Genomic DNA, 15913 nt, shown 5'->3' with positions numbered 1-15913 from the left:
TTAAGAGTCCAAAATAGCTTCTTAAGAGGAGTGGCCAGTTTGTAGCAAACAGATACAAGGAAGAGTAAAGGGTTTTGTTTTGTTTTTTTAAATAATGTGCTCCCTGGAGTCCCATGTTGGTTCCTGCCTCCTCTAAACATAACTTTTTAACTACAGTTTTAAAAAGTTAAAAAAAAAAATCTGAGAATTAAACAGCCTTGGCTTCTGTAAGTTTGGCAGCTGGGCCGTATGGAAGGTCACCAGAAAAAATAGCTGATTTTTGTAGTTCTGTGGCATTTGACAGGGTGCCATGTAGATAGCACGGGGCCATATGACAGACACCAGTGTCTGTGTGATGATGCAGGCTCCGTGGGTCAGGGTCCGGTCCTCAGATTTACCAGCTCAGGAACTTAAAATCCAGATGTGATAAGATTCTGAATAACCAGCTCCGAGGCTGACTGGATGGCTAGAATGCCGTCTAAATTAATTTACACGGGGCAATAACCGCTATCAGTTATGAGCTCAGGAGACCAAAGTGCTGATCAGAAAAGTGCTTGTTGAGCAATAGCCTATGAACTAGTCTCTTTGCTCCAATTGGTGACACCCACGGATTCTGGAATTTCTGAGTGCAGAGTTTTTTAATCGTTTTTTATCAGTTTTCTCCTGGGAAGCTACACTCAGTGCTCACTCTGAGATTTTAAAAAGTGTTGCGTGGATGGTGGCGACGGTGTCTCAACAAGGTGAATGCACCTAATGCCCCTGAACTTGCTAAATTTTATGTTATGTGCATTTTGCCACAGGTTGCAGTAATTAGTGCAAATTGCTCAGGGCCTTCCAGAGTGTGGCTTGCTCGGGCTGTCTTGCTCTCTCTCTCAGGTCTCCCCTCCTGTTTTTCCCAGCGTGTATGCTAGGCTTTCTTCCTGTCCTCTTGCATGCGAGCTCGTGTGAGCTTCCTATCCCAGCCTTGCTCAAATCTCTTCCAGCAAAATTCTACTCGTTTACAATGTACATGTGCATATGCTCTCCATCGGGAGGCCTTATTTAGTAATACTCCCTTGCTCCACCTGATGTGCTCTCTCTCCATTTGGAACACTTAGCCTTTTGTTTAGACCAGCACTTCCCAAGCCTTGTGTATCAGAATCACCTGGAGAGCTAGTAAAGCACGTAAGGGCCACGGCCGAATGTGGAGGGACGGTCCTGGGTCTTCATAGGCTTCCCCAGTTCCCAAGTGAGTTTGACGACCACTAGGGTGGACTTTGCTTATCATGTTTCTAACTCTGTTTTTTTCATGTCATTGGCACACTTGCTAACACTCTCTATTTGTAAGCTTTTGTGGTTCTTATGCCTCTTTAAATGTGAATCCTCAACCACTGCACTGAGCACAGTGATTTCAGAGGAGGAACTCAATGACTGGGTGCCGCACACAATCGACAGAAGAAAGTCAGAGCTGGAGGTGGGGAGAGAAGGGTTGGAGTGGTACTAAGCAAAGCGGAGCAAGGCGTGGGCTGTTTGGTGAACACTGATGATGACTTGATTAGGAAAACCACAGGGAAACCCTGGTGAGTCAGTTACGGAAGGTCCACAGGGCACTTGGTTGTCTTCCGAAGCCATTGTCATTATTAGGGTCTTTGTCCTGAGGGAACATATCATCTCTGCAGGGTGATATCTAGTCCTGATAAGGATAGGATGACTTATGAGAAAGGTAGAGAGGGAAGCCCAGTGGTGTCTCGATGGGTTTAGACTCTGCGAATCTGAATTTCTTAGAACGTATGGAGGCCAGAGACCGTTCTGAAGGGCATGGCCAGGACTGTGACAGCTGTATTCTCTGATAAGACTCTGGGCCCAGCTAGGGTCCACTGGGGTGGACTTGAGACTGTGGCCTGATGGTAGCCAGTGTCTATAGCCTATAATTAAAATGAAACCCCAAATCCCAGTAGGGTCTGGAGGGATCCCTGAGGGTTCTGTTGGTGTCTGAGGGCTCCACTCTCTCCATCTCAGCAAAATGGGAGGGCTGGGAGGAGGGTGCTGACCAGGGCTGCTCTGGCCTGACTCCCTTAGTGCTCGTCTGTTTGGTGGGAAGCCACCATTTCTGGCACGACGCATTTCATTCATCCACCCATTTAATCATATACATTGATCGAGCACGTACTGTGCTCTAAGCACTTTGCTGAGCACCTGGTGATGTATTCCCAAAAACAGGCAGGCACATCCCACACTCACACTCTCATTCTGTCCCCACTTGTCCTCTGCATGCTTGTCCCTTGGAAAATCTCCCTTCAGAGAGTATCCGTTTAGGAATAGGAGCAAGAAAAAGGGATATTTCTGAACAGTAGTTTGCCTTGAAATTGCTTACATTCTCATGACCCTGTTTACTTATTTCTAGGGTGCTGTCGATTTCCTCTCCCTCGATTTGTCTTATGAATGCCAAAGTGAGGCGAGTTTGCCACAGAAGCTGAGTAAACTGCAGGTAATTTGAGCCATTTCCCATATCGATGATGAATGGAGACGGTTCCCAGCAGCATATTAAACATTTAATGCCCAGCTGATGGGCAAACTGAGCTTGCCCCCACAGCTGGCAGAGAGGCAGAACTGCACCAGGGAGATCTCCCTCGTCGCATTGCTGGAGAACAGGAGGGGTGGGGGGGCGGAGGTCGGCAGTCTTCTCTGTAAAGGGTAAGGAGGCTTATCTTGTTAAGGTAAGTATTTACGTGATCTCTTGTGTAGAAATCTAAGAATTGAAATTCTAGTATTCTAAGATTTAAAAAGGCATTTCATGGATGGTGGCCATGGTTACCCAACAGCGTGAGTGGACTTAATGCCATTGAACTATACATGTGAAAACGGTTACGATAGTAAATTATATATGTATTTCACAATTGAAAAGAAAAAAGAAAAGACCTTTCACACCCAGGTCTGCTAAATCAGATGCCAGCCATAAGAACCTTCCTATAACCTCAGGCCCTTTCTTCCTGTTCCCAGGATTGTTTTCCTCGAGTATAATGATTGTGACTAGTTAGAGAAAGTGTGTTGATTGCCACCTACCTATGTGTTAGCTTTCTCCCTTATGCTTGTTCACTGTTGAGCAACTTCTTGTGGAAGACAAATTCCAAATTCCCAGGAGTCCTGACTGTTTCTCCCACCTCCTGATAGGGTAGAACGGATTGTACCTTCCAAGTCCTAGCGTATTTCCATACTTATCCCTGAAGAGCTACCTTCTCAGAGGCCTCTCTGGGGATGTCTGGCCACCAGCATTCACCCATGCCTTCCTCTTGCTCCTGCTGGGGTGGGCACAGAGCCGCTCCCCTCTGCTTTCCGCCCTGTGTCTCCTAGTTTTGAATCCCAACATCCCCACTGCCAAGCCAGGTGGATTGTTAGAGGAATTATCTGTTGAGAGGCCAAGCTCATCAGTGTCAAACCCTCAGTGCAGCAGCTTGGTGGGATCTCCATTTGACCTGAGGCTGGAAGCTGGAAGTGGATGAATTAGCATCCTTCCTACCTCTTGTCTCTGGATTTTCCTCCCACCCCTTGCAGGCACCACTGCTTTGATTATCTACAAAGAATATGATCTCATAATCAAAGCCAGCAGATGCATTTGCAAGACATTTGAGTAATAGCCGCTGTGGTTTTCGTGCCCGCTGTATGCCCAGCTCTGTGTGGGATACTTGATGCTCACAATACCCGCCCCCCACCCCACCCCCACCACAGCAAACCCAAACCCATAAGAAACCTAACCAAGATCAGACACGAGGTAGGGAGCAGAGCTGGGATTGGAAGCAGACATTCTCATGACACCACACTGCCTCTCCAAAACAAAAATAATTCCATTTTGTTGGGAACATTATAATGAGGGTGGCGTTTTTGAAAATCACGTATAATTTTAGTTATTTTTGTAACTGTCTTCTCTCCTGAACCCGAATTGCCTTGACCCAGAGTGTGCCCTGGTGGTCTTGCTAGCCAGATTTCTGGTCCTTCAGGGCCGCTTACGTAGCATCTTCGAAGCCTTCCGAAGCCTGTGATAACTAAACCTGTCTTTTGTCTTAAGGAATTCGGCCAGAGCTTGTTGCTCAGTGAATGGATTCAGACAACGCTGACATTTTAAAACTGTCTGGCTTATGCAGACGTAGCATGCTTTAGCGAGCCCATCAACATTGCCTGGGCTTCATTTCTGCTTGAGAATGTAGTTTACAGGGTTTCCCTCTTTATATCAAAACATGTTCAAGAAGACCTGCCCTCACCAGTGCCTGGCTAGAGCTGTAACGTTGAGTCAACAGCTGGCCAGCCGAACAGTAAAACCTGCCTTGGACAAATTCGGCTGCCCTTGGTTTTGCCCTGTGGCAATTCTTTGTTCCTTTTATTTCCTTAGGTAGGAATTAAATTCCATGTGTTGCCCTTGACAGCTCAGATGCATCCCAGAGATTCCGGATGGCTACTCGGATTTCCAGCTATGAGGACAGAACTGAGCTGGAGAGGAGACCGGCCCTCTCCATGATCATTGGTTACAAGCCTGTAGTGTTCCCACACACTTAGCCCCCCAGCACAGGAAGAACAGCTGAGTTCTCACCCAGGAACCCAAATCACACCATCCACAGCTTCCTTCACCGTGTGCCCCGCGTGCCTACCGTCCCTCCTTAGGGCAGGCCCCCTGCCTCCTGCTGGGTTGAATGCAGAGCAACAGGGAGCAGGTGTGCTCTCCCTTCCCGTTTCTCTCCACTCTCACCAGAGCACGTGCACATCCCTCTCTGAGCCTCAGGGTCCAGCAGCCACTGCTCCTCCCACCAGCACACAGGTGCTCTGGGCTGGAGGCCATCCTCAGGGCCAGCATCTCGATAAAGAGCCACAGCACATCTGAATTCCGAATTCTGCGGGAGGTGCGTGAGCAGCCTCTCACATCCTCTTAGTAGGAGAGGCTCTGTTCACCCAGGGAATTCTCTGCTCATCAGAAGACTCCTCCAGCTCTCCCATCCTGTGATAGTACAAGCCGCCCCCACTGTGTATTGACCTTTAAGGATAGAGAAAATTCTCTGTTTCCTTAATAGTTGGGCTTTCCCGCATTGACCCAGCACAGGAAAAGGACAAGGGCTGTGTGAGCTGCAGCTCCACTAATTGTGGTCCTGGGCCACTTAGCTTTGCCAAGCTGAAGACCCCTTATCTATGAAGAAGGGACACTGTTGCAGGTGACTCAGAAAATAACATGCCCACCTTCTTTGGAAGTGGTTGTGTTGGTATCTCTCACTGACCTTTAACTCCTCCGAGGAAGGAAAACTTGGTGTGGGGAAAATGACCAAAGCCAGCCTCCCCAAAAAAGGTTATTAAAGGTGAATTCAAGTGGTATGCCAACAGATTGGTCCCCCCAAAATGGGTCCATGATCAAAGGAGCGAGACTGATACAAAGCGAAGGTCAAGCAAAGCTTTATTTCGCGCCAAGCATCGAGAATCAAACCGACCAGTCAGGGCCGTCTCTTGCAAAGAGGCGATGATTCCCAGCCTCACAGACTAACTTTTTTAGAGCAAAGGCCATGTGGTTGAGCCTGGCCACACACAGGTGGCCAATGAGATGGCAACACTCAGAGAAAGCTGCACAGTCATGCTAGATCACACATGGGTGGCCAATTGAATTTCAATTTACCCTAGTAGATATTTGAACTAGCCTATAACCTTGGTCAGAATTGGCGCCCAAAAGGTGGGGCCCACTCTCCTTAGTAGCTAGGGAGACAGTATGTGCGCCCCACTGATTGGATGTCTCCACCTGGCCTGACCCGCCTTTGTATCTGGGCTTTGCTACCTGGGACTGGTTTCCCCGACTTGCTTTTAAGCAAGTTCCTCTGGGAGGGGCAGGGTCAATCTAAGTTTACTGCATAAACAACAAAATGGCTCCCTCTGGCTAAGTAGGCCCTTACACCAACCTTCAAATGTTTCCTTCCACGGTGAAATGGCCTAGAAATGAGAGAAAAGTCACATCTGCTCCTTTTGAATGAAGACCTCTTCTTTTAGCTTTTTATCATGGGAAATGTCAAATATATCCAAACATAGACAGGAGAGTGTCATGAAGCCATCCCCAACTTCAAAATCTATTGACTCATGGCTAATTGTATTCCATCTATCACCTACCTTCCCCTTATCAAGCCAGATTAGGCGTTTCTTTCTTGTTGCTCTTGTTGTTTTTAACTCATGACCCTAAGATCAAGACCTGAGCTGAGATCAAGAGCGGGACACTTAACTGACTGAGCCACCCAGGCACCTGTCAAGCCAGATTGTTCTGACGCAAACCCCAGACATTCATAAATACTGTTATGGTGGCACCTGATTAAGCTTCTTGTCATAATAGAGGCCCCTAACGTGAGTGGATGGCCTTGTTCCTGGTCCCAACACAGGGCCGGGTTCTAGGAGGAGACTTGTAAGGATGTTGAACCTGTCTCTTGGCCGGGGGTCAATGGGGAGAATGGCTGATGTTACTGAAAAGTGTAGACTGTTCTCCCTCAGGGTCTAGGGTCTGCTCCCATCACTAATTGACCTGGCTGGAGAACGTTTCTCAAACCAGGTGTTTATAGCTTCTCATCTTGGAGCTCTATCCCTGTTATCAAAAGACTTACTCTAGACAGCTCCCGTTCACTTGCTGGCTTTGACCTTTTTCAGACTATTGAGCCAAAAGTGAAAATTTTTATCTTCAATCTGAGATTCCAAGACTGTCCTTCCACCAGGAAGAACTCAACCGGGCTGCTCTTTAGCCTTCTCGAGGGTGAGTGGACCATTGCTGGAGAGGTTTGTTTTTGTCCTTCCAAGTTTTTATTTCAATTCAAGATAGTTAATACAGTGCAGTATTGGTTTCAGGAGTAGAATTGAGTGATTTATCACTTACCTAGAACATCCAGAGCTCATCACAACTAGTGCCCTCCCTAATGCCCATCACCCATTTAGTCCATCTTCCACCCACCTCCCTCCATCAACCCTCAGTTTGTTCTCTGTAGGTAAGAGTCTCATGGTTTGCCTCTCTGTTTTTATCTTATTTTATTTTTCCTTCCCTTCTGCTATGTTCATCAGTTTTGTTTCTTAAATTCTGCATGGGTAAAATCATATGGTATTTGGCTTTCTCTGACCTATTTTGTTTAGCATAATATACTCTAGTTCTAGCCATGTTGTTGCCAATGACAAGATTTCATTCTTTTTGATGGCTAAATAATACACACTACATCTTCTTTATGCATTCACCGGTTGATGGATATTTGGGCTCTTTCCATGATTTGGCTGTTGTTGATAATGCTGCTATAAACATTGGGGTGCATGTGCCCCTTCAAATCACTGCTTTTGTAACCTTCATGTAAATACCTACTAGTGCCAATGCTAGATTGTAGGGTAGCTCTATTTTTAACTTTTTGAGGAAACTCCATACCATTTTCCAGAGTGGCTACACCAGTTTGCATTTCACCACCAACAGTGTAAGAGGGTTCTGCTTTTTTTTTTTTTTTTGGTGCACTGGCTTGGGGAGTAGCAGTTTTTAAAGTCTGAGGTTCCAGTAAGAGGAGGGACCAGAAGAGGTCTGAGAGTTCTCCCCAGATGGGCTTAGTGTCCCTTGCCTTTGTATTCTTGGTCTCTTAGCCCCCATTGACTTGAGAAAGAAGAGAGGTTCTGTACAAAGATGACAAAGATGCCTTGGTCTTGTGGAAATAAAGACCATCAGGCTTCCAGGTTCAGGTATAAGTATGGGAACTGCTTTGTGCCTGAGTGTCCCTTTTCATTACAGTTTCCTCTAATATCTCTCACCTTTGCCACCCTCCACTTATCCTTGCTCTTTTCCCCATTACCTCAACTTGCACATGGCCCTGGTGAGCACCTTACTGAAGCCTTCAGGTCTAAGACCCGCAGCTCATGGACCATCTTCTCTGTGTCTCTTAGTTCACATTCATGAGAGTGAATCTGATTGGTGGACCATGGATCAGGGGATCACTCAGGGTCCAATCACATCAAGGGAAAGGTGGATTATGTTAAGGCATCAGGGGCTGAGGGCTACTAGAGAGGGGCAGGTTCCTGGGTGTCCTGGTATTCATTCCAGTCACCCTATAAGGTAGAGTACAGGTCAGTAATGCCCTTTCTACTACTTGTAACCAGTGCTGAGCCAGCTTCATAGACCTCACGACACTCATCCACAGATACAATTTAATAACCCTCACCCTAACTCACATTTGATGGCATAATGATTTCTGTTCTTAAATTCCATCCCTTTCTAAACGGCTAAAATGGTCAATTTATTATTTATGCATAGTTCACAACAATTTTAAAAATTCCATCTCCTTCTGATGTTTGAGTTCTTCTAAATCAGTTGTTCTCCATGTGTGGTCTTCAGACCAGCAGGGTCAGCATCCCCTGAGAAATTGCTAGATATTCAAATCCTCGAACCCCACATCAAATGCACTGGCTCAGAAACTCTGGGGTGGGCCCAGCAATCTGTGTTTAACAAGGTCTGCAGGTGATTCAGATGCACAGGGAAGTTTGAGAACCACTGTTCTAGCTACATGGGAGTCAATTCTGACCTTACCTCTATAGCACATGGTATTTTCCAGGGAGCTTAGAATAATTGCTTGGAGCTTGGGTGTGGAATAAATAAGAAAATAATTGATTGCAGCCATAAACACTGTTGGCCGGGCTTCCAGGAGCCTTAATTAAACTTCTTGTTTTACAGCCATAAATGAACACCAGGTTCTCACCATTGGTTCTGATGTTAATACTCTGTTAAGCTGTTCACCAAGTTCCAAGAAAAGGTAATGTTAGATTTCCTGTTTAACTATCAATAGCTGGTACTTGCAGAATGCTCTTTCACGCGTGTACTCGCAGGGATTCTTGTCATCTGCCTCTTGGCCAGTGATTTTTATCCGGATGAGAAATGAAGGCTCTGAGGGGACAGCAGCGAGAGAGCCAGTCTCCTACTGCATCGGACTCTGGGCTCACGTGTTTCTGCATCCTCCCTTGTCATTCTGCCCTTGTGAGCCTGGTGGTTTGCCCAACTCCACACAGCAAGCAGAGCTGGGATTGGAACCCCTGCCTTCTAGTTGAAGATCTTGTTGGAGGTAGTGTGTGTTTGTGGAAGGCTGGGTTAAAGATAGATCTGACTGCCCCATTGAAGTTACATGACCTGAGCAAGTGAGGGGAGTTCTCTGCACCCGTTTCCTTCTGTGAACTGTGAAACCACTTTCCCGCAAGGAGACAGCAGTGTAGGTTGGAGATTCAGCTGTTGCGGTGAGGCAGAAGCCTAACTCAGGGATGTTCTGAGAGGTTTTTTTTTTTTTTAAGATTTATTTATGTGTTTTAGAGAGAGGGAGTGAATGGTCGGGGGAGCAGATGGAGAAGGAGAGAGAGAAATTCAAGCAGACTCCACACTGAGCGCAAAACTTGATGCGGGGCTTGATCCCATGACCCATGAGATCACAACTTGATCCAAACCCAAGAGTCAGACATTTAACAGACTGTGCCACCCAGGTGCCCCTGAAAAGTTTTAATCTATGGTGCAGTTGCAAATAATTTCTTACTGAATGATTGAAGTACCAAAATTTGTAAATGGCATATTTAAAAAAATTAGATTGGATATGAGGTTACCCCCATAATGACACCCTCACACACTCATAGTCTGATATGCTTCTCAAGTGAACAAGAAAAGGATGGTGTGGTGAGCAACACCACAGGTCGTTCCCTAGATCCCTCAGCCTTCTACAGGTGTGTTACATGCATGAGTTTATGCACCATTTGTTGACAAAGGACAAAGACTGGAAAGAAACATTTGGCTTCCCAGACTTTCAGCTAGAGCTCTCCTTGTCCTTCACCTTAGACTTCTGTCCTTCACCTTAGGACAGCTCAGTCCAAGGTCATACACTTTAGCTGCTACCACCTCTTTGTCCTTTTCCTCTCCCAGCACTTGTATATCCTGTTGTTCAGTCCTCTCAACTCACTTCAAGCCAGCAGGTCACACCAACAAGCCCAAAGCAGCTGCTGCATGCGAGGCTTTGTCCTGGGAGTATGAACGGTGGAAAGAGGAGACAGGTCAGAACCACTCCCTGACCACGCTTGGAGTCAGTGGAGGCATGCTGGCCACATCTTTTCAGAAAATAGTACTCAAGAGGCCATAAAAAGAAGGGCTACCCTGAAAGCTCAGTGCCTGCAAAACCACAAGATGTCATGTAACACCTGCTCCAAGGTTCTCCCTCTAAACCTTGGGCTGAAGCAAAAGTCCAACCCTGGCTAACATTAACCTGACAGCCAGGGGTCCTCACTCAGGTGGACATTGGTGGAGCCTACTGGGGGCCGGAACAAGTGGGGACGGCGGGTTTCCAACAGGACTAACATTATTTTCTCTTCGAGAATCTTAGACCTCAGAGGGGAGACAGGCCCACAAATGACTCTAATGCCAGACTGTGGGAGGAGCACTGCTCCCCAGATGGGGGAGAAAGAGCATTATCTGGGATGATCCGAGGTGGCTGGGGACAGGGGAGGGACAGCTGGAGGAGGGCTACCTGAAAGGCCTGGGCATAGGGATAGAGGCTTTGTATGCTAAATCTCTTCCCAAGTTAGGCAAACCCTAGACTCCCAGCATTAAACCTTTAAGAGGGGCACCTAGGTGGCTCAGTCATTGAGCGCCTGTCATCAGTTCAGGTCATGATCCCCCGGGTCCTGAGATCAAGCCTTGCATTGGGCTCCCAGCTTGGTGGGAAACCTGCTTCTCCCTCTCCCACTCCCCCTGCTTGTGTTCCCTCTCTTGCTGTGTCTCTGTCAAATAAATAAATAAAAATAAAATCTTTTTTTTTTTAAGATTTTATTTATTTGACATATAGATCACAAGCAGGCAGAGAGGAAGGCAGAGAGAGGAAGGGAAGCAGGCTCCCCACTGAGCAGAGAGCCCGATGCGGGGCTCGATCCCAGGATCCTGGGATCATGACCTGAGCCGAAGGCAGAGGCCTTAACCCACTGAGCCACCCAGGCGCCCATAAAAATAAAATCTTAAAAAAAAAACAACTTTAGAGTAAATTGAGGGACACCTGGCTACCTCAGTCAGAAAAACCTGTGACTCTTGATCTCAGGGTTGTGAGTTTCAGCCCCACTTTGGGTATAGAGATTACTAAAATATTTTTTTTTCTTTTTTTTATTTTTATTTTTAATAAATTTTATTTATTTATTTGACAGAGAAAGATCACAAGTAGGCAGAGAGGCAGGCAGAGAGAGAAGAGGAAGCAGGCTCCCTGCTGAGCAGAGAGCCCAATGTGGGGCTCGATCCCAGGACCCTGAGATCATGACCCAAGCCGAAGGCAGAGGCTTTAACCCACTGAGCCACCCAGGCGCCCCTACTGAAATAATTTTTAAACTTAAAAAAAAAAGAAAAGCCTTTAGAGCACACTGTACTTTGTCCAGGGGCTGTTTGTTTATTTCTTCAAGACCTAATTCCTTCCAAGCTAGGAGGACAGACAGGATCAGGAGGGCTGGGTCAGAGCAGCTGAGGCTGTTCACTGAGTGGGTGTCACTTGTGTCCTGATTGTGCTCCAGAGACCTGCATATATTATGGATAATCCATAACTATAGATCATTTCCCCCCTACTGCTGTTTTAGCAAATGTATTAGCTAATGCTTCATAAAACAGGAGGTTTTTGCTCCATGGGATGGAGGTCCCTCTGCAGTGTCCCTGTCACTTCTACCAGTTCTGTGCTCTGTGCCAACCTAGTACTAATGTCATCTTCTCTCCACAAGATGGCCCTTGGACAGGAGATGCTCTTGGACTGCACGTCCTTGGGCCTCCCTCACCCCACCCCATGTATTTTCTTCCCTGGACCAAACACACCCAGCTCCACAGACCCTTCCTCAAGGTTGCCCTCCGGTGGTATAACTGCCACAAGCTTTTAAAAACATTTTATTATATTTATTTATAATTAATTAATTATTTTTATTAACATACAATGTATTATTTGCCCCAGGGGTACAGGTCTGTGAATTGTCAGGCTTACACATTTCACAGCACTCACCATAGCACATACCCTCCCCAATGTCCATAACCCAACCACCTTCTCCACACCAGCAACCTTCAGTTTGTTTCATGAGATTAAGAGTCTCTTATGGTTTGTCTCCCTCCCAATCCCATCTTGTTTCATTTTTCCTTTCCTACCCCACAAATTCCCCACTCTGCCTCTCAAATTCCTCATATCAGGGAGATCATATAATTGTCTTTCCCTGATTGACTTATTTCACTTAGCATAATACCTTCTAGTTCCATCCACGTCGTTGCAAATGGCAAGATTTCATTTCTTTTGATGGCTGCATAGTATTCCATTACATATACATATATATACACATGTATATACACATACACACACACACATACACACACCCCACATCTTCTTTATCCATTCATCTGTTGATGGACATATAGGGTCTTTCTGCAGTTTGGCTATTGTGGCCATTGCTGCTATAAACATTCGGGTGCACATGGCCCTTCAGATCACTACTTTTGCATCTTTAGGGTAAATACCCAGTAGCGCAATTGCTGGGCTGTAGGGTAGCTCTATTTTCAACTTTTTGAGGAACCTCCATGCTGTTTTCCAGAGTGGCTGTACCAGCTTGCATTCCCATTAACAGTGGAGGAGGGTTCCTCTTTCTCCGCATCCTTGCCAACATCTGTCGTTTCCTGACTTGTTAATTTTAGCCATTCTGACTGGTGTGAAGTGGTATCTCACTGTGGTTTTGATTTGAATTTCCGTGAGGCTGAGTGATGTGGAGCACTTTTTTATGTGTCTGTTGGCCATCTGGATGTCTTCTTTGCAGAAATGTCTGTTCATGTCCTCTGCCCATTACTGCCACATGCTTTTGAACCGTGCTTTCCATCCCGCAGGGCAGTACTTGGAGATTGGGAAATCAATTCAGGATTTGTTTTGAAATATTAGAAAAAAATGTTTTATTTAAAAAAACGAAGGGAGGAAAGACAGAAGGAGAGAAATTGACTAAAAATAAAACAAAATAGAAAATAGACTATTCATTTAAGGATAGCATTTTTATGTTCTGTTTTATTTCAAATCTATATTTATCTGAATTTATTTATATGAAATATTAAAAATACATAAATACACACAAATATAGTGATATATGGTTAAAAGCACACTTGTTTATAAAGGTTTTATTTATTTGAGGGGCGCTCAGTGAGTTGAGCCTCTGCCTTTGGCTTGGGTCATGATCTCAGGGTCCTGGGATTGAGTCCCGCATCGGGCTCTCTGCTCAGCAGGGAGCTTGCTTCCCCCTCTCTCTCTGCCTGCCTCTTTGCCTACTTGTGATATCTCTCTGTCAAATAAATAAATAAAATCTTTTTTTTTTTTTTTTTTTTTAAAGATTTTATTTATTTATTTATTTGTCAGAGAGAGAGAGTGAGTGAGCACAGGCAGACAGAGTGGCAGAGGGAGAAGCAGGCTCCCTGCAGAGCAAGGAGCCCGATGTGGGACTCGATCCCAGGACGCTGGGATCATGACCTGAGCCGAAGGCAGCCGCTTAACCAACTGAGCCACCCAGGTGTCCCAATAAATAAAATCTTAAAAAAAGATTTTATTTATTTGAGAGAGAGGGTGAGAGAGAGGGTGAGCAGAGGGAGAGGAAGAAGCAGACTCCCTGTTGAGTAAGGAACCCAACACGAGGCTTGATCCTAGGACCCTGGGACCACTACCCAAGCCAAAGGGAGACAGTTAACCAACTGAGACATCCAGGTGCCCCTAAAAGCGCAGACTTTGCTCTACGACTTGCAAAGTGTGTGATCAAGGAGTTCTCATGTAAAAGAAAATGAGATATGAGTTCATTTACATTAAAAAGGCTGGAGATGGATAATCTAGAGAAGGTATAATCATCGGGAATCCAGGCTCCTATCTCGTTTTGTCATCCTTAGTAAGGCTTCTACCTTATGGTAGGATGGATGCTTGAGCTCCTACTATTATGTCCATAGTCCAGGCATCATAGAGAAAGGACTGCCACTCACCATGCTCCTGCAGTGCCCCAGGGCAGGTCCCAGTGGAAGGGCTAGAGTTAATATTTAGCTAGTGCATATCAGTAGAGCTATACCAGTAGCTCAATTATTGAACTGCTTCTGTACCAGCTGGTAAATAGGTGCTGGTCTCCTGATGCCCAGAACTTACTCATTTCTTTAAGTCTCAGTTTCCTTTTCTGCAGGATAAGGATACATAGTACTACATCGTACTACATAGTAGTACTTATCTCATAAATCTGTAAATATTAAATGAGAGACCAACATTCCTATCATAGTGGCCAGTACAGAATTAAGGCATAATGAATTAAAGCCATCATTATTATTAGCTATGTTGTTTTTATTTAGTTAATTAAGTTATGGAGACTGAGGTGGGGGAGGGGCAGAGGGAGAGTAAATTTTTTTTTTCAAGATTTTATTTACTTATTTGACTGAGAGAGACACAGCAAGAGAGGGAGCACAAGCAGGGGGAGTGGGGAGGGAGAAGCAGGCTTCCCGTGGAGCAGGGAGCCGGATGCAGAGCTCAATTCCAGGACCCTGGGATCAGGACCTGGGCAGAAGGCAGAGGCTTAACGACTAGCCACCCAGGCACCCGAGAGAGTAAATCTTAAGCAGGAGCCCAGCACAGGGCTTGATATCAGGACCCTGAGATCATGCCCCGAGCAGAAATAAGAGTCCATTGCTTAGCCCAAGAAGCCACAGAGGCACCCCAATTAGCTATGTTTTTTATAAATGATAAGAAAAAAAATGGCATAGAACCAAAGACAGTACTCAAGGACAAGCTAATACAGGGAACAGTAGGGTTGGCACAGTGTTTGACTCCTGCAGGAGCAATAATAACTGACCTAAGAACAGGCAATAATAGTAATATCCCCACCCACCAGTCACTTCCTCTGGACAACTTTGTGGTTATAGTTTTTGACTCCGTGTTTCTGGAACCTCCCCTGATGTCCCATGTTGTCGCTATCCATCTGTCCCACGGCGGAAGTAAGCCGCAGAGTCATCCCTGTGTCCCTTTGTCTTCCCAACCCTGCAGCGGGCCCTGCTCTTGGTGGGGCAGCCGGTCCCTTCAGGCCTCGGCGCGGCGGGACGTGGGGCGCGCAGCCGGCTCCGCGCCGCAAGGCTCGGCCTACCGGAGAGTCTGGGCAACCTTTGCCAACCAGTCCAGGGCTGAGAGAGATGCTTTCCTGCGGGATGTTTTCCCTGAAGACTTCCTCTGGGGAGTCTCCACCGGAGCCTTCAACGTGGAAGGCGGCTGGGCCGAGGGCGGAAGGGGGCCGAGCGTCTGGGACCCGTTGGGGCACCTGAACCCCGCCCGGGGCGCAGTGACGCCGGAGGTGGCCAGTGACAGTTACCACAAAGTGGACACCGATGTGGCCCTGCTCCGGGGCCTCCGAGCCCAGGTGTACAAGTTTTCCATCTCCTGGTCCCGCATCTTCCCCAGCGGCCGCGGACACCGGCCCAGCCCCCAGGGCGTCGCCTACTACAGCAGGCTCGTGGACAGCTTGTTGGCCGCGGGCATCGAGCCCATGGCCACGCTCTTCCACTGGGACCTGCCCCGGGCGCTGCAGGAGCACGGCGGGTGGCAGAATGACAGCGTGGTGGACGCGTTCCTGGACTACGCGGCTTTCTGCTTCGCCAACTTCGGGGACCGCGTGAAGCTGTGGGTGACCTTCCACGAGCCGTGGGTGATGAGCTACGCCGGCTATGGCACTGGCCGCCATGCGCCAGGCCTCTCAGACCCAGGGGTGGCCTCTTTCAAGGTATGTCTGGGCCCTGTGAGGCCACCTCACTGGGGAGACATTTCTCTGGGTGTAAGTCATTTTCTCTTCCCTTCAGCAAGACTTTCCTTTTTGTCCTTTAAAAGAAGCCAGAAGGGGGAGGGAAGGCACTGGAAATTGTTAATCACCTTATTTTGTCCAGACGCTGTGCTGGTACTTGGAAAAC

General features: G+C 46.9%; 1 protein-coding gene across 1 annotated transcript in view; it reads left to right on the top strand.

Moving 5' to 3' along the window:
• The window catches only part of LCT (lactase), a gene marked incomplete at both ends in the record, with an annotated part of 50621 nt that overhangs the window by 8952 nt on the left and 25756 nt on the right, over window positions 1-15913 (top strand). Inside the window, 4 exons of the mRNA XM_080798433.1 lie at window positions 2363-2446; window positions 6613-6715; window positions 8654-8732; window positions 15003-15729. Of these exons, the coding sequence (XP_080654559.1) occupies window positions 2363-2446; window positions 6613-6715; window positions 8654-8732; window positions 15003-15729 (993 nt within the window). The remainder of the gene's footprint in view (window positions 1-2362; window positions 2447-6612; window positions 6716-8653; window positions 8733-15002; window positions 15730-15913) is intronic.

Source organism: Martes martes (genome assembly GCF_963455335.1).
Source record: "Martes martes genome assembly, chromosome: 3".
In the NCBI taxonomy this organism is placed as follows: domain Eukaryota; kingdom Metazoa; phylum Chordata; class Mammalia; order Carnivora; family Mustelidae; genus Martes; species Martes martes.
Note: the sequence above shows the minus strand (reverse complement) of the source record. Positions and strands in the feature narration are given on the sequence as shown.